This window comes from Schistocerca americana, chromosome 4 (assembly GCF_021461395.2).
Source record: "Schistocerca americana isolate TAMUIC-IGC-003095 chromosome 4, iqSchAmer2.1, whole genome shotgun sequence".
Taxonomy (NCBI): Eukaryota; Metazoa; Arthropoda; class Insecta; order Orthoptera; family Acrididae; genus Schistocerca; species Schistocerca americana.
The window spans coordinates 283,871,144-283,890,362 of NC_060122.1; the positions used below are offsets into that span (position 1 = coordinate 283,871,144).

At 38.5% G+C, this 19,219-nt stretch overlaps 2 protein-coding genes across 3 annotated transcripts in view; one reads left to right on the forward strand and one right to left on the reverse strand.

The window, feature by feature from the left end:
• LOC124613077 (claspin) overlaps positions 1-7,506 on the forward strand; it is a 195,951-nt gene extending 188,445 nt beyond the window's left edge. For both annotated transcript variants that reach the window (XM_047141662.1, XM_047141661.1), the window contains exons 16-18: positions 3,031-3,228; positions 6,582-6,761; positions 6,841-7,506. In XM_047141662.1, the coding sequence (XP_046997618.1) occupies positions 3,031-3,228; positions 6,582-6,761; positions 6,841-6,954 (492 nt within the window). In that variant the 3' untranslated portion in view covers positions 6,955-7,506. The remainder of the gene's footprint in view (positions 1-3,030; positions 3,229-6,581; positions 6,762-6,840) is intronic.
• Positions 7,507-18,103: 10,597 nt separating this feature from the next.
• LOC124612870 (ubiquitin-like-conjugating enzyme ATG10) lies at positions 18,104-19,022 on the reverse strand. Its single transcript, XM_047141305.1, has one exon. The coding sequence runs from the start codon at positions 18,892-18,894 to the stop codon at positions 18,211-18,213; it is 684 nt and encodes a 227-aa protein (XP_046997261.1). The 5' UTR covers positions 18,895-19,022; the 3' UTR covers positions 18,104-18,210.
• Between the last annotated feature and the right edge of the window lie 197 nt (positions 19,023-19,219).

Genomic DNA, 19,219 nt, shown 5'->3' on the forward strand with positions numbered 1-19,219 from the left:
TGCGACAAACAATGCATGACACAGTAAAATAATGCATTTTCAGCTTAGAGTGACATAAACACCTACAACAAAGAGAACGGCACTTATCAGATCAAAGCAAAATAAGCAATCGATTCAAACCAGACGAAGCACGCAAAAAAGGAAGGGTACCAATATAAATACGGATGTAGTGCCCGGCACATAACAATGGCTACTTGGTACAGCTCAACTGTTAAGCTTAAGACTCGAACCAAACTACTGTAGCTGTATCTTCATCCATTCGACCTCAATTGTGTTTCCTGTAACAATGGACCAACTTTGTTTCGATTTGGAGGGGCAGTCTAAAACTTTTCTCTCACCTTGAATTTAGAGTCTCAAATTTAAGGAGCGGCTTAGATTCGGGAAATTTTTTTTCCCTTAATTTCGAGTCTCATTTTTCAGGTGCGGCTTAGATTTGAGTGTGGCTTAGATTCGAGTAAATTTGGTAGTCAAAAGATTTCTTCTGAAAGCTAGCAAAGTTTTCATTTTCTTTTGTGTGTCCCTTTTGGTACCTCTACACTTGTGCTATTCGATAAGAGGTCTCATTTACTTTTAAAGTACTTGTATTCTGCCAGGCTGTGAGTGTAGCTTGCCACTCAGTGAATGGTAATCTTTTAACCCTTAATAAAAGGCTTTGCAATGTTAATGTTTCTCATCATAATTCTGCATAAGAATCGTGAGGCAGCAAATTTTCAGTGTGCCAAGTTTTAGACAGTCATTCTCTTCAGTACTTCTTATTCAACAAATGTTCAGAAAAAGGAAAATTTGTTGAATATTGACTTAATTCTTTCTCATGAACAGTGAGCGTTTGGGTGATTTCAGGATATAACATGACAAACTCTGAGGCAGCCGCAACTGGAATTTTTGTCATGGAAGTTTTTATTACTGGTATATGGTTGACAAAGGGAAGATAAATGATGATATACAGTTATCCACATATAGTGTGCCTGTTTCCTAGATCAGCTTTCAGGCACCCCCTACCCCACCCCCTCCCACAGTGAAGTGATGATACAAGATGCTACTAATGGTGATCCATCTGTCAAATAAGGACATCAGACTCTTCATCCTCTTAGGAGGAGTGTTTATGACAACACTGGCTTTCTTTGCTATCATCATTATCAACATTACTTCATGCTACATGCACTCACTTTCCCATGGGTGAAAGTTACACAATTAAAGAAGAATGTATCCATCCGAACTTACTTTTTTCATTGATTCATTTATTACATATACAGGGTGTTACAAAAAGGTACGGCCAAACTTTCAGGAAACATTCCTCACACACAAAGAAAGAAAATATGTTATGTGGAAGTGTGTCCGGAAACGCTTACTTTCCATGTTAGAGCTCATTTTATTACTTCTCTTCAAATCACATTAATCATGGAATGGAAACACACAGCAACAGAACGTACCAGTGTGACTTCAAACACTTTGTTACAGGAAATGTTAAAGATGTCCTCCGTTAGCGAGGATACTTGCATCCACCCTCCGTTGCATGGAAACCCTGATGTGCTGATGCAGCCCTGGAGAATGGCGTATTGTATCACAGCCGTCCATAATACGAGCACAAAGAGTCTCTACATTTGTTGCCGGGGTTGTGTAGACAAGAGCTTTCAAATGCCCCCATAAATGAAAGTCAAGAGGGTTGAGGTCAGGAGATCGTGGAGGCCATGGAATTGGTCCGCCTCTACCAATCCATCGGTCACTGAATCTGTTGTTGAGAAGCGTACGAACACATTGACTGAAATGTGCAGGAGCTCCATCGTCCATGAACCACATGTTCTGTCGTACTTGCAAAGGCACATGTTCTAGCAGCGTAGGTAGAGTATCCCATATGAAATCGTGATAACGTGCTCCATTGAGCGTAGGTGGAAGAACATGGGGCCCAATCAAGACATCACCAACAATGCCTGCCCAAATGTTCACAGAAAATCTGTGTTGATGACGTGATTGCACAATTGCGTGCGGATTCTCGTCAGCCCACACATGTTGATTGTGAAAATGTACAATTTGATCACGTTGGAATGAAGCACATTTGCACTGAAATGAGGATTGACACATTGTTGGATGAACCATTCGCAGAAGTGTACCCGTGGAGGCCAATCAGCTGCTGATAGGCCTGCACACGCTGTACATGGTATGGAAACAACTGGTTCTCCCGTAGCACTCTCCATACAGTGACGTGGTCATTGTTACCTTGTGCAGCAGCAACTTCTCTGACGCTGACATTAGGGTTATCATCAACTGCACGAAGAATTGCCTCGTCCATTGCAGGTATCCTCGTCATTCTAGGTCTTCCCCAGTCGCGAGTCATAGGCTGGAATGTTACGTGCTCCCCAAGACGCCGATCAATTGCTTCAAACGTCTTCCTGTCGGGACACCTTCGTTCTGGAAATCTGTCTCGATACAAACGTACTGCGCCATGGCTATTGCCCCGTGCTAATCCATACATCAAATGGGCATCTGCCAACTCCGCATTTGTAAACATCGCACTGACTGCAAAACCACGTTCGTGATGAACACTAACCTGTTGATGCTACGTACTGATGTGCTTGATGCTAGTACTGTAGAGCAATGAGTCGCATGTCAACAGAAGCACCGAAGTCAACATTACCTTCGTTCAATTGGTCCAACTGGCGGTGAATCGAGGAAGTACAGTACATACTGACGAAACTAAAATGAGCTCTAACATGGAAATTAAGCATTTCCGGACACATGTCCACATAACATATTTTCTTTATTTGTGTGTGAGGAATGTTTCCTGAAAGTTTGGCCGTACCTTTTTGTAACGCCCTGTATTCAAATCTTTTGTTTGGTACTTCAAAAGTAGCGTATATTTTAAATGGTTTATTCATGTTTCATGTTAAGAAAAGGAGATGGTGATGAATTGAAAATGATGTAGTAACTCCCAAAACAAATACGTGGTGTTCTGTGTCTTATAACAAATTATGATAAGTTTATCCACAGTTTCTTAGTTATGTAAATTATTTGCCACTGTTACCCTTTACATAGGAAAAAGCAGCTGCAGCAGGTAAAGATGACATAGAGTTTATTGAAGATGACAGCCAGTTACTAAAACTTGGGAAAGCAGCTCTTGAACGAATGCGAAGATCACTCTCGCATGATATGTCAGAAAGTCAGAGTGTCCCTAGAAGATGCTCTGACAATTTGGAAGTTTCTCCAAATCCAAAGCAACCTTTCCAGCTTCTGGTAAGTCCAATATTTTTTGTGCATGCTGTGTGTGCCAACTTAGTATGTTGTAGCATTTATAGTGTCTCCTATCACATGTTGCCACAGTTGGTTACAATATGAATACAAGTGAACGTGTTTTGAACTAATAGCATCATTTGGAAGCCAATTTGTGAATAAAGCTATCAGTGACTGTCATTGTAGCTTTCAGGATGTAGCAGTCATTACTTTTTCTTATATCACTAGTAATGTTCTTTTTTTACACATTGTGCATCCATTCACTGCCACTTTACAGTGTAAATTGCCGACAGTGTATTCCATGTACAATACTGTTGTCAGTGCTGAAGGTAGATCTTTGCTTGACTACAATTTATTATATTAACTGAAATATTTCATTTCATGACATGCCTGCAGCAATACAATCCTGAAATTATAAATGATATTTTTTTATATGAATATAATAGAGGGAAACATTCCGCGTGGGAAAAATATATCTAAAAACAAAGATGATGTAACTTACCAAACAAAACCGTTGGTATGTTGATGGGGACACTAACACACACACACACACACACACACACACACACACACACACAAAATTCAAGCTTTCGCAACCCATGGTTGCTTCATCAGGAAAGAGGGAAGGAGAGGGAAAGACGAAAGGATGTGGGTTTTAAGGGAGAAGGTAAGGAGTCATTCCAATCCCGGGAGCGGAAAGACTTACCTTAGGGACAGGTGTATACACACACACACACACACACACACACACACACACACACACACACACACACCTCCATCCACACATATACAGACACAAGCAGACATATGTAAAGCAAAGAGTTTGGGCAGAGATGTCAGTCGAGGCGGAAGTACAGAGGCAAAGATGTTGTTGAATGACAGGTGAGGTATGAGCGGCGGCAACTTGAAATTAGCGGAGGTTGAGGCCTGGTGGGTAACGGGAAGAGAGGATATATTGAAGGGCAAGTACCCTTGGTGCACGACCAGCACATCTTGGCACAGTGTTACACCGTCCGGGTTATCTGGATACTTCCCACTAACACCAACCTATCAGAACTCCGGAGATGGGTACTTGCCCTTCAATATATCCTCTCTTCCCGTTACCCACCAGGCCTCAACCTCCGCTAATTTCAAGTTGCCGCCGCTCATACCTCACCTGTCATTCAACAACATCTTTGCCTCTGTACTTCCGCCTCGACTGACATCTCTGCCCAAACTCTTTGCTTTACATATGTCTGCTTGTGTCTGTATATGTGTGGATGGGTGGATGGAGGTGTGTGTGTGTGTGTGTGTGTGTGTGTGTCTATATATATATATACCTGTCCCTAAGGTAAGTCTTTCCGCTCCTGGGTTTGGAATGACTCCTTACCCTCTCCCTTAAAACCCACATCCTTTCGTCTTTCCCTCTCCTTCCCTCTTTCCTGATGAAGCAACCGTGGGTTGCGAAAGCTTGAATTTTGTGTATGTGTTTGTGTTTGATAGTGTCTATCAACATACCAACGCTTTCATTTGGTAAGTTAAATCATCTTTGTTTTTAGATATAAATAATTTTTTTGTTATACATTGCTTTAGTTTCATAATATTGCATTGTAGGCAACATGATCTAATTACCCAGCTAAACTTGATTCTCATTCATTAATTCTAACTTCTAAGCTCATCCATGATTTTATTTTTCATCCCTTGATCAAGCACCAGACAGTAGCACAGCAGGGCCTGCTGGCATCTCCACATAGCGTAGAGGGAGAAGATCTGTTGTTGGTAGACTGTGGCATTGGAGAGCAGGCTGCTGAAGTTTCCAGGAGAGTCTGATTTATGGACCACAGAGTGATCAGCATAATTGCCCTGAGCTCAATGTGAACTGCTATTATGTGGTTGTGGTGCTCCAGCATAAATACTGTCCTAGCACACAGATAAGAGAACCTGCTTGGAGGCATGTGGCATTGCTGTGGTAAAATATAGCCTACAATTGCAGCGTCACACTATTGGACGCATGCTCTATTGTTAGTGAGCTGTTGCCTCTTGTGATGCCTTCCAAATATTCTGAGGACAGCAAATGATAATGTTTGGTTGTTTTCAGAATATTTACAAACATAAGCGACAAGCACAGATGGGTGTTTGGCTTGCAGGTGCTATTGCCTGATACCAGCTGATGCCGCCTGAAGCTGGGCCATCCATGTGATGTGGGGGTGTGACTGGTTGGCGAGCAGCCAGGACACAGCAAATGTATCCTGAAATGTGTTTGAACACAAAATCAACGTAAAAGCACACAAAAAGCATAAAACAGAGAGAACTCAGAGGTCACCTAACACCTGTGAAGCAAGAGACAGTAATAAAGGCTTCAAGAATGATCAATTGTTCAAGTGATACCGCTATTGTCATCTGTGAAGCCTACAGGTCTCACAGATGATCCCAGGAACTGTAAAAATACACCCAAAACCACAGATAATCATTATAACTGGTGTGACTGAAGCTGTCCTAAACTAAATGTTGCTTTGAACACCACAGTGCTTTACTATGCATAGTTCAATGGAAGTGGTGTACCCTTGCTTTCCTAAAACCTTTGAACTTCTTTAACAGCCAGTTAATGAGGGCTACAAACTTCGTGCAACTTCACAGTTTTTCATTAACAGATCATTAAGAGAAATGAAGTAAGCAAGAAAAACACCCTAGAATGGCAGAATTCAACCTCAGACCATATTTGTGATTTTACATTTGGCCAACAAACCATACCAATCTGATTTAGAAAGTAATAACGTGCATCTGATGGAAGAATTTGTAAGTGATGTAAATTGTGATTCTTATTTGTTTGAGGCACAGGCTGTTTTACACTAAATAAAGTTGCAGCTCAGTGACACCTGATACAAAAATACAAAACATAAAAGTTTTTCAATTTGTTGTTTACCTGGGCAAACTGTTCATCTGCTTTGTTGTAACATTACATATAATGGCTGCAAATACAAATGAAAACTGAACAGGCTTCCAAAGAGCTCAGGTGTCTCAGAGCAGTCCCACTGTTAAATTTCTGTTGTAGCACTATAATAATAATTATATGAAATTTTAATGAGAATAAAATATTGTGTGAAAATACAACTACTCACTAGAAAGAACTGTTCAGTGAATACACACTAAATGCTTTTGATTGTTGTAATTTTGCTTTTAAAATTAAGGTAAAGGGGGTAACTGCAGTGAACTAAACTAAATATTTCTTCTCCTTTTGGATTTGTTTCAGCACAAAGATGATTTTCTCAATTTAGTTTCTTTGTGTGATAGAACTTAATATTCATAACTTGGTTTGATTGTTATCTACCATTTTCTGCTCCTTACACTGTCAGTTCTAATTTAATTCAACATTTCAGACAAAACGTGGATCGTTCCTTGCTCGTAGTGAAAGCTCACTAGCAAGGATAGCACAGCTGACTGATGGCACCAGTATAACATCCACTGTCATCACAACCAAGAAGTCTCGCAATTTTGTATTTGCCACACTTAGCCCTGAGAAAGCCGAACAAAAAGAGGAAGTAACAGTTACTCAAAAGGTAATGATTGATCATTACTTGTCTTGTTTTGTATTACCGTCAAGAAACTTCATATAATGTAATTTAAAATCTGTTCCAGGTCCAGAAACGAAAAAGCAATGGAGCAACTCCTTTCCTGGTCAAGAAACTGAAAATGTCTGAAGGGAAAGACAGAAATAGTGCAAAATGTTTATTTGATCATCTAGAACACTGACAAAATAAGAGCCTATATTTTATTATTTGACCACTGTACATGTTGTAAATAAGAGTAAGTAATGAAAGGAGTGACGGTAACCATTCACTGTATAATTGAGCAGTCGACAGTCTCAGATTCCACCACTAAGCTTCCGGACACTGGACTGATGGGCTTAAAAAAAAGTGATGCACAGCTGTACTGTTTCAGTACTGCAGCTCAACTGGGCTTTTGCGGTTACAGTGCTGCAAAAATGTTATTTTGTGTGGGTGGAAGTAGGTGGGTTTGAGGTAGGACGTTGCCTAAAAGGTTTACAACTATTTCAATCATGTTTGTGTCTCTTAACTGCTCAGTGCCTCAGCCACATGACTAGTGGTTGCCTTTAACGCTCCCATTATTTTTATTCCATCCAGTATCATGTAAATACATGTAAATTATTTTTGTACATAACAGTATAATACTGGCATAACATGATCTCTGTACTATGAGCTTTAAGGATCTTTATACAGTGTGGAACAGAAGTTATATTTTTCAGAGTCCTAATAATCAAGCTGAAGTTATATATGTATATTATAAATAAATTCCATGACATTGTGTCAGCTGCATTCTGTATTTTACTGTTATCATATCGTCTAACGAGAAATTACACATCTGTAATGTGATTACTTTAAAAATAATAATTCTTTATATTTGAATATGATAATACATAGGTGTAACAGAAACAAGTTCTGAAATTACTACACAAAGCTACGAAGAATTACTCTATCACATTGCGGATCCCCTTTCTTTTTAAGTGGTGACAAGCAATTGTAGTGAGGGGTAACTAGGAATATCTTGACTGAACACTCAAATGTGGGGAAAACAAAAGATGCAACCCTATTCAGACACACATCAACATAATACATAACACAGCTAAGCATCTGTAAGTAGTGCTGCTGTGGTCCTACAGGTGGTGTTTTTTTTAAATGGAAGTTGGCTTCATTGTATTAATGCATTAGAGACCTTCTCAACCATAATATTACAACATACAGTGGGGGATTACATTTCGTCACAATGTGTAACCTACAGCTTCATTCTCATGTATCCTAGTACTCAGAAAATACTTGTGCAACTGCAGAAGTATTCACTGGACAGTGTTGTTTGCTGGATGGTCTATGGAGAATTTCCAGGGCTGGAACAGATCAGAAGTTTTATTCTCTAATCACACATCAGATCCACATCCTTCAGAATTGCATGGCAGTCAGCATCAAATGCCCTGTCTGGGAAAAATACCAGAGCAGCCAAGAGTATTCTCTCGCATTGATCAGGCAGTTTATACTGGATTGGCCAAGGGATCTGGTGAACTTCTGATTAAGTTGGAGTTTCCGATTAGTGCACTCCCTCTGGTTATTCCCAGTACTACTGTTAAAAGTGACTAGCAAGTTCGGAGCCAACCAGAGGAAACCTAGCAGGTTATCATTTGATTGCCGGGCATCAGAAGAGGAGCTACTGGTGAATGTGCTTTAAACAAAAAATAAAAGTAAAGAGAGTCACTCTCAACTGATGGAAAAGAGTGATTAGACTTTCACAATGTGCATTGTACACTTATGTGCCACATAGAGCAGAATATTCTTTGAGAATGGTACTGTGTTTTTAATCACAAAATACGTTTAGATGGAGGCAAGTGGTATGACTCCATAAAAGACAGACTGCAATTCAAAGGTCTGGGTTTTTATACCTCTAAAGTGCTCAGATAGCAGTAATTTTTCTGTCCAAAAGCATCAAAAAATTAAGATGAAAACAAAAAGGAGTCCAGCTATTTGCACTTATTATGTTTCTTGTCCAACCTGAACAAGTCAAACCTCCAGAATAAATGAACAAATCCTCTGACTGGAAAATCCACTCCATTACCAGCACTAGTATATGCTACTTTCAACTCTTTGTGCTTTTTCAAAATATTGAAAAGAATATCTTAAAAAGTAGTTTTGAGTAAACAAGTCAAATATAAAAATTATCCTGGTCTTTGACATAACTGATTCCTGAATTTCAACTTCTGTCAACAGCTATTAAACAGTACCTCGTAAGGCCTCTTGCCATCTGTCAGTATATTCTGGACGATAGCCTGACAACCTAATTATTCATCCATGTCCCTTTACCATGAAATATGTCCGTATAGAGCTTCAAACTCGTTAGGAAACTACAAGCATGTTATTTCCAAGATAAGAAACTACTGAAACTTGGTAAAGTGGCATACGGTCTTGAACCTCTTAGTTTCTGCATGGCAATGAATGTCCCAACAAATGAAGGGCATAGACTGTTTTCATTTTGTGAATGGACTGGTGCTCATGAACGACCTCCCAAAGAATAAGTTGGAGTACTGTTTGTTCCGAACTGTTTGAATCTAAGGATAAGTAATTACAGAACACAAGAGTCCATTTGTTCATAATTTTTCAAATTAGATAAACCACGTATGCATAATAACTTTTTTAGGAACTTGAACTCCTCAAATTATTTAAAGAAAAATGTGTGTGCTTGAATTTATTTTATAATTAATCCGTTTAAATTGTAGAGCAAAACTGTAAACAATCCATTTAATAATTAATCCACTCTAGTCCTAGATCTTATCAACTATGAAACAAGTTGGTGTTCCCACATCATCTTGCAATAGACAGTCCTACAGTCACTTAGAGAATGCTGGTATTTATTACCAAGTGTCTTTCTCTGAATGAACAATTCTATCTGGTGGCAAAAAGTGCTTAGCAGTGTAGAGTGTTCACTTTGGCACTTGTTAGTGCGCATTGTAATGGCTCTAGCAGGAGAATGACAGGTTTTAACACCTAGCTGCAGCTAGTTTTCTGAGCTAGCAATACACCTTGATGGCCAAGTGCTATTTGCGTACCATCTGACTGGTTTCACCAGGAATCTTTCTACTACCTTTTTATCTTCAATGGTTACCAAAAAACTTGGAGAATTTTTCTCGTTTCTGTTCATACACCTGCTCACCTTATGAAACCAAAGCACATCTTCAGCTGACCTGCCTAAACATTTAGTATACTGTTGTTTATGAAACCGTCACCATTTGACATACATGTTAAGGTATGGAATAGTTTCAGTTATAGTCTCCCTCCAGTAAAACGTTAAAATTCACAGTCATTCATCGTCCTTGTGTTCACTTGCCACAGTAATTACTGGATGCCATATATACAGTACACATTACGTAAATGTCATTCTGGAGAACAATCCACTCGAGTTATTGCTAATAACCATTCAAAATTCAGGCCTTCAGTATAAAGCTGTTAACTGTGCTGTTGCTCTGCTCAGATTATTCTCTTCCACTTTCACTACAAGCTTTAAGTAATGGATTTTTTGGTTGTGAAAAAGTCACATTGTATAATTTACAATAAGGTTTAAGAAAACACACATCCTGAAAAACTGATTACATGGAGAGTGAAAATTACTGCATTAAGTTCTAGTGAATAAAGACTGAATACAAAGATATTTTTATTTTATAAGTTCTATTCATTACTGGCTTTGAAAATATTGCCAGGTTGCTGTAGGGTGGAACTAAACTAGATATGTCAATAAAGGAAAGGCACTGGCAAATAACTTAAATTATGCATAAAGTAAATGTTCTCAAGCACATTGCATACAGCAGTTCATAGCTGCTTATGAAAATCAAATTGACTGCTGTCAATCTGCTACGAAAGTATATGTTGCGTAAACTACTGACAGTCGGCTAACGTGGATACCAAAGCAATCACAAGTACTATCCTCTTCTGTGAATATTGTCTTCTCTCCAGGATATACATAAACTTTTACCACTTGTCAACTTAACTGAGGCTAGTGAGTCAGTAGTTGATTTAAGATCCCTGTGCAAGTGGAGGAGGGAGCAGTGAGTACTTATGTACCACTCATCCCAAACACCAAAAGGCTTGAGGTGTTGTCTTCCAACTTAGATTGAAACTGACCAAGGCAACAAATTTCTCCTGTAGGACAGCACTATGTTACAGGGGAGGAAAAACAAAACAATAGGCACTTTGAATGTAATGTGATTAATAATACCTGCTTAGGGAAATTGCAGCAACAGGTGGAAAACATCACCTTGTACAATGAGTGTGTATGCATAGACAGCCTTGTTCAAAATGTTGAGGAGGCTTCTTGGACAGATGTTGATAGAACAAGCTGCAACCAGTTGCAGACTGTGACCCATGTTGAAATAAACAGTGCCTGTTGGCTAGGATCTGAGATCATATTGCCGGCCGGAGTGGCCGTGCGGTTCTAGGCGCTACAGTCTGGAGCCGCGTGACCGCTACGGTCGCAGGTTCGAATCCTGCCTCGGGCATGGATGTGTGTGATGTCCTTAGGTTAGTTAGGTTTAAGTAGTTCTAAGTTCTAGGGGACTGATGACCACAGCAGTTAAGTCCCATAGTGCTCAGAGCCATTTGAACCATTTGAGATCATATTTGGATCATTCTAGCAACTGGTGGAGAAGACCAGTGTTACTCACAGAGTTTCAACTAAGCTCACAAACTGCAGCACTGGCCCTGAACTGATAGCAGCACTCTGGTTCCTAGTTGAGCTATGACCCACAGCTGTTAGTTGTAGAGTTACACTAAATGGATCACAAGTGGACTACAAATCAAAGGCTGCCACTGCAGTGTGTGCAAAAGGGTGTTTTAGATTGAGTGACTCTATCCAGCGTACTTGAGTAAGACTGAAATAAATGACACCCATAGATGAGACTATTAAAATTCTGTTGAGCATTTGAAAGCAATTTCCGGAGTTTGCAGCACTTCCTGAAAAGCAGGGCAGCTCATATGACAACAGGTACGGAAAACAACTAAAACCTTAAAATGACAGCTGTGAGATTTTTGGGTTAATTTAGATGGATACCGAAGGATGCTAATGGGAAATGTAGGTGGTTTATTTCTCGCAGTAGATGTGAAAATCAGTTCCACCATGACAGAAATTGAAGCTTTTTTTGAGATCATTTGGGAAGGACTCAATATCATGTAACCATCAGAGAAAACCACAGCTCACTAACACATTTGTTCCCCAATCATACTGTCAAGGCTATAGTTCAATCCACAAACAATAGCGGTTCGCGCAGGTCGAGAAAGGGATGGGAATAGCATTGTTGCCAGTTCCAAGCGACAGTTGTGGTACATGCATACATATGATTTGTGCTTGATATAAGCATATATCCTGCAAATTGTCTCTCTCAGTTGCTTATGTAGTATTTGTCGCTTACCACCACCATCACCCATAACAACTTGTAAAATACTGAATAAACGCAGTAAATAACTTGCTATGATGATGTTTAATGCTCGCATTGGGTGTGACATTCACAGCACAGTGCAGTGTAAAATATTGAATAAATGCAGTAAATAACTTGCTATGATGATGTTTAATGCTCGCATTGGGTGTGACATTCACAGCACAGTGCTCAGAACACTACTGAATGCTCACTGGCTGTTGGAGAATGCATGACACAGGTGCGCAGAATGAGCCTAAACTCGACTGCCATCCTTCGTGATTCAAACTATAGTTTGAGAACATTTTTCTGCTCAAGCAGCTTATCACTTGGGAAGGCCCCCTGTCCCTTCCCTCATACACTTTCACTCATGTAGGTCTTTGCTACCAATTCTGGGATGCATTGTATACAAATTTTGCACTTGGTTGGTTAGGGGGCTCCTCTCCGCTTTGTGCCCCAAGTGGCTGCTACTGATGTTCTGTGTAGAAATCTTGAGAGTTGTGCTGCTCCAAGTGATGTCTTGTGTTGCTTGGGCCTTAAGCCGGCCCTGTATGCTGTAATCACGGGAGAAGGCCATAATCTACATCTACATGGATACTTTGCAAATCACATTTAGGTGCCTGGCAGAGGGTTCATCGAATCATCTTCATAATTCTCTATTATTCCAATCTTGTATAGCACACGGAAAGCACGAACACCTATATCTTTCCATGCGAGCACTGATTTCCCATATATCATGGTGATCGTTTCTCCCTATGTAGGTCAGTGTCAACAGAACATTTCGCATTCTGAGGAGAAAGTTGGTGATTGGAATTTTGTGAGAATATTCCGTCGCAATGAAAAACAATGCCCAACCCGAATTCTTTATCATTTCAGTGACAGTCTCTCCTCTATTTCGTGATCATACAAAACATGCTGCCCTTCTTTGCACTTTATCGATGTACTCCATCAATCCTATCTGGTAAGGATCCCACACTGCACACCAGTATTCTGAAAGAGGATGGACAAGCATAGTGTAGGCAGATCTGTTACATTTTCTAAGTGTCCTGCCAATAAAACAGTCTTTGGTTAGCATTCCCCACAACATTTACTGTGTGTTCCTTCCAATAATCAGTTGGGGTAAGTGGTAGAAGTGACAAGACACCTTGTGAAACAATACTAAATGTATTTTCTAAACATTTTTGAACAGGTAGGCTCAAAAGATCACTTACAATGGAAGTATATTGATAGCTTCATATCTAAAAAGGAACTTGAAACACCATTCTGCATAGGAGCATGTAGAGGGCTCAAATTTAGAATGGTTGACCAATCACTGGATAGATCTGTACATAGTAGGACCACCAGGACAACATCTACAATTCACATACAGTATTTTTTAGGGTTACACAAAATCTTGTATCCTGGATGCATCTAGCAAAGGAGTCGCTCCAAGAGGTGATAAGGATAATGATCGTGTTGGATCATCTTTGTCTGCTGCTGAAGTAGATGAGAAAGCAATGGAGAAAAATGAGTTTGGCTCACCTGGACACACAATTTTTGATCTTGCACAACTTATCATACAAAACAACCTCCCATATAGACGTGAACACTAGTGGTCTGGTGCAGGCTGGTTTATAATTTTTACGATAAGGTATTGCTTTTCAATCAAGAAAGAATAAATATTTGAACATGCAAGGTGTGATCAAATCTATACACAAGCAGTGTAAAGCTTCTTCAAAGCTGTAACAAAATCTTTAAAAGAACTGTTTCTTGATGGAAAACTGGAGCTCTTTAGTTGTGACAATTCTTATTTTGCTATGACCTGTCATAAACTAAAGTTTTTGCAGCCGTAGATGAAAAAGACAACCACAAAACATTTGCATCTTATCGTGAAAAACACATCAGTGCTCTTGTGCGGAAGGACAAATAATTCCACTCCTATATGTATTCAGAGGAAATAGGTGATGGCAAAATGGACTGATTAAGAGTGTGCATCACAAACTGCAGTTTAAGCAAGATCACAGTTATTGATGGAAATAACTTTATTTTTGAATTGGTTTAGTGATAGGTTTTCACCAAAGTGAAGCGAAGTACCGTTACTCTCAGACATTCATGCCTGTCGTATTTCAACTCTTATTGAGCAGATTGGTACCACTGCAAATAATTTAAATGACAAAGAGTGAATTGATTAGAAAGTTTTGCAAAATAGGAATTTATCACTTTTAATTGGATTGGCCAATGATATGACCAGAACAAATCTTGTACAAGTATTTAAGACTAGTGGAATGTATGATTTGGAAATACACTAGGTCAATGAAGAAGCACGAATATAACTCAACAGACATAGTGCCTTTGTAAATAGCTGCTACCCTACAACCACAGTGCCCCAAGAAGTCATTGGCCCAAATGATATAATTTTATGATTAGTTCACACATTCAAGTAAGTCTGATTAATGATTTGAGCATGGGCAGATGTGATGAGAGTTTTACTCTTAAAACACATAGTTGTGTGTTAAGCCATGTCTTGGTTTTACTATGTGGATTGAATATGGATGACTGTACAGTTTTTATTAACTTCCTTTAGATGTCATCCTCATATTATGTAAAGATAATGATAACCGAATTAAATAAACATAGTTGAAATACATATTTCATCAGTAACAGCACTTCACCAAATGTCATCTATTCCTCATCATCTATGTTGCTTGTTGTGAATGTGACAGAGGAACCTGGACATGATGACCCTGCAATTACCACATCCACACTAACTGTAGGCACTGTGTCTTTTTTGCTCCTACATTGTAGTCTCCTTAATTTTTTACCCTACATTTCAGCTTTGAAAAGCAATTGTTTAAGTCTGTTTATTGTTACTACTCTCTGTAGTGGTGATAGTTGGCATAGCTCTCAGGACATGAAAATTCTATAGGAACTGTATTTGTTCTGCTTTTTATCCTCCTTCCTTTTCAGTGCCTTAAACAGCATTTCTGGAGTGCTTTGTAGCCATCTGTGGAAGTAGCTATCCCTGGCACTGTCTGTCCAGATCAAAGGAAATAATGTTGCATCTCATTCTGCATGGCACTAGTGTCTGTCTGTTTTGGTCATCCAGCAGCAGCTCCATGTTACTGCTGCATTTAACACCAAGAGCAGCTCCATCAAGAAGAATGTTGAGTTGCTAATCATACAGTACCAGTGGGAGAAAAGGAGAGTGAAGTCAGGCAGTGGCATAGAAACAACTTCTAAGTTAATGTGATTGTTTTAAAACCATGCAGCTTCTTGATGACATACATGAAAAAAGAAAGGAAACGAGGGATACAGTCAACAAAAGGTATAAAAATTTGTCTTGTCTATAAGCATATTTATTTCTATTCTATACTCTACAAAAGCACTTATTGACAGTTGTACTGTGGCAATATAACTCCTTGTGGGCTTGAAAAGTAATTTGCCAAACAGTCATGTATTTGTTTGTTCGAGTTTGAAGGTCCCCATGGTAAGTTCTGGGAGGAAGTAGTGATAGACACGACAGTGTCATCTTGTCTCCATGTGCCTGAGGTCACCTCACCTGTTTATAATCAGATGAAATGTAGCTTTCCGGTGGAGTATATTGATTTCTTGATTCTGCATTTCATCTTAAGAAATTTTGGATCCACTCAGCTGTCTGAGTGACAAATCATGCCTTCTTGGGTTGCAGCAACACTGGAAGACATGAAAAATCAAGACCATAATGCTAAGTGGGTTTTCAACAACCATTCATGTCCTAGACAGACGGTATTCAAAAATTGTGTGTGCGCATTTGTGGTTTACGTCAAACATAGGTAATTTCTTTGTCCATCCAGTTAAACATTCTTGTGGTGGCAAGTTCAGTCTATTTTTGTGAATTACATCACTTATGGAGGCATTCTTGAAAACACTTTCATTGGATATTCTTCCATGGCAGCCATCTGCATATAAACATTTCTGTAGCTGGCATCAGTGAGTACGCAATATGTCACAAACGTAGGTCAGCAGTGGTTCCTGGAGAAATTATTTAAAACGTGTAGCAAACATCAGTGTTAGTGCGGCTTTAACATTGCTTTAGTGTATCTTGTAAGTTGAATAAATTTATAAAAAAATTATAGAAGACTTTTAATCAACTACAAAGTTATATGAAAGAGGGAAACACTTTCTAATGTTCTGAAAAATTAAATTTATTTTCTCACGAACCAGCTTTTGGCTTCTCAGGCCATCTTCAGGTGACAACGGCAGGTTGCATACACAGATAAACACGATGTGCGACGTACACAGATATTATTTGTACAGAAAATACAAAAGTTACAATGTGTTTACATAGGATACGTAAGAAAAATATTATAATAATTACATTAACAAAAAGAGGTGTGAACAAATAATGGAAACTGAGTCTGATCATTTAGTACTTGGCTGACATTCTGTATCTAGCGTTTGTTAGTTTTTCATTATTTCGATGTAGAATGTGAAATTTTATATTCTGCCAGAAAAAGCAGAAAGAATATAATTAATGGAAATCAACAAACATATGACACAAAATGTCAGCCAAGTGCTAAATAATCAGACCCAGTTTACATTTTCTTCCTTGTTAAATAAGTTTTTGTTCCAAATACTAGATTCAACTGTAAATATTTCCCATTTGTTATACGTATCTTCACATAAAAACTTTCGTTGTTTACCCAATCTTCTTAGTTAATGTAATTATTGTAATATTTTTGTTATATATCCTATCTAAACATATTGTCACTAATGTGTTTTCTGTACAAACAATATCTGTGTACGTCGCACACCATGTTTAACTGTGTTTGTGACATTCAGATGTCACCTGATCTTGGCCTGAGAGCCCATAAGATGATTCGCAAGAAAATAAATCCAATTTTGCGGAACATTAGGAAGTGTTTTCCTCTTTAATATTATTATCACAGTCTGCTGAGCACCTACAAAAAAACTGATAATAATTACAAATTTGAGTCATCATAATAATGAAATACACAAATACCACATGAATGCAATTGAGCGAATATTTTGTGGAAAATGATGTGAATGAAGTTCATGGAAAAAAGTATGTCATTAGAAAGATGTCAATGTGCATTAAAAGCATTTCTACTAGAATAAAAGATATGATCAGCTTGATTAATTAATATGAGTCACTTTTGACACACATAATAGAGTTCATATAACACTACTACATGCATAGCCAAACTAGATGGAGTGTGCAGTCAATTCTAGGGAGACACTGGATTCTGCCTATTTCACTACTCCCAGCATAACTGGCACAGTGTTAATTTAGACTGTGCATATAATAGTTACCTTCTATTCAAAGACTGCCTGCAGAAAATTTTGGTAGATTGCGAAGTTAGAAACTATATACCCAAATTGTAAAATCGTGACCTGGATACCTCAAGCATTAATACTTCTATTCAGACCAACACACTGGCTATGTAATGAAGATATTGAAAAGGAAGCTAAGTGCATCAAAGAGTTTCTGTGTATGTGAACTTCCGCAAAGGAAAAATTTGTGATAAAAGAACTATGAAATAATAACAAGGTAAAACTGAACTTCGAAAAATGGAATGGGCATAGCAAGAAAGTGCAGACAAAATCAGATCACAGCAGATTATTATATCAGAGATTAGCCAACAGTTCCAAGAAAAACCAACAGAGTCCTGTATTGCCAAATTAAGTATGAATGCAACACCACTACTAACCATACAAAATTTAGAATGATTTACAAGTATTGAATCATTAAAAACTAATTATCTGCCAACTGAGTTAGGTGGATACACATCATGATAAACTAAACAACACATGCTCACACAGTTCATACAAATCTGAATGCTAAACAACAATTGTAATATAATGAAAGACCTTTTTACTGAGCTCAGTGGTATTATTTTAATATAATACACGAAAATATCATGTAAAACTAATTTTAATAAATAAAATAAACATAACTGTAAGAAAAACAATTTATTATAAATAGTGCCTCTTCACTTTAATAATGTTCAATACAGTGGTCAAAATTATGACTGCAACTCTAAAATTTGTACACACAGATTTATTTACAATAAATGAATTTGTGAATGGTTAACAACACTGTCCTGTAATATTCCTTTGGAAGTTTCAGTGTGAGTGTAATTCTTGTGGTGGTGGTGATGACTGTATTGCAGTGGCAATTCTAGACCAACTAATGGTCCAACAGAACTTAACCATGTAATAAGAAGGTTCGAGCTGCAGCCTTCAAATATCTCTAAAAATTTGGCTGTTCGACAGGGATGTAATTGAAAGAATGGTCGCCCTAGAACAGGGTGTTCTTGCTGAGTCAACACACTCCACTTTTGGGGTTCTAGTGCTCCTTTAAAGTTATATGACAGTAATTGCCACAGCTGTTCCAATGAAAACAAACTTCCGTCTGAGAAACAAGCATTGAAATATAACACTGGCACACTGTAACTAATGTTGTACAGTACATGGTATTCCCATTCACTCGCTCTGTCTCTGGCATTGGTGGAGACCGATTCGTTGTCGGTCTCATGTCTTTCTAATTCCAAGTCTTCTAAATAATCTGCTACTTCATGATTTTCTTTCACAATCATACAACTGCGTTTCGTCGTCTTAGCTAGGTAATACGATCCAGCAATATTTTTACTGCCTCGTCCAACCCAGTCATCGTGGATAATATCAGATATTCGTAACAACTCGTCGGTGCATTTTAAAAAATATTCCCATGTGATGGTACCCGCCATTATGCCTTATGACAAAAACTGATCTTTTACGCCTCCTTCAAGTTGAGTAACATCTTACGCTACGTTATTCCTACAAATTCATAACCATAACAAATTCCACGCCTCTCAGTTTATATACAACACATTCCTGCCAAAATATCAGAGGAATTAAACGGTGAAGATGTTCCTAGCTCAAGGTAGTTCTTTGGTCGACCATACGAATTCCTCTGATCTACTAGGCCCACATCTCGAAGAAGGAGGTAATTAACTGATCTCTGCAATATTACTACGCACAATTAGCATTGAAACATTATGAGCACAATAAAATTAACAGCACTTTGTGACT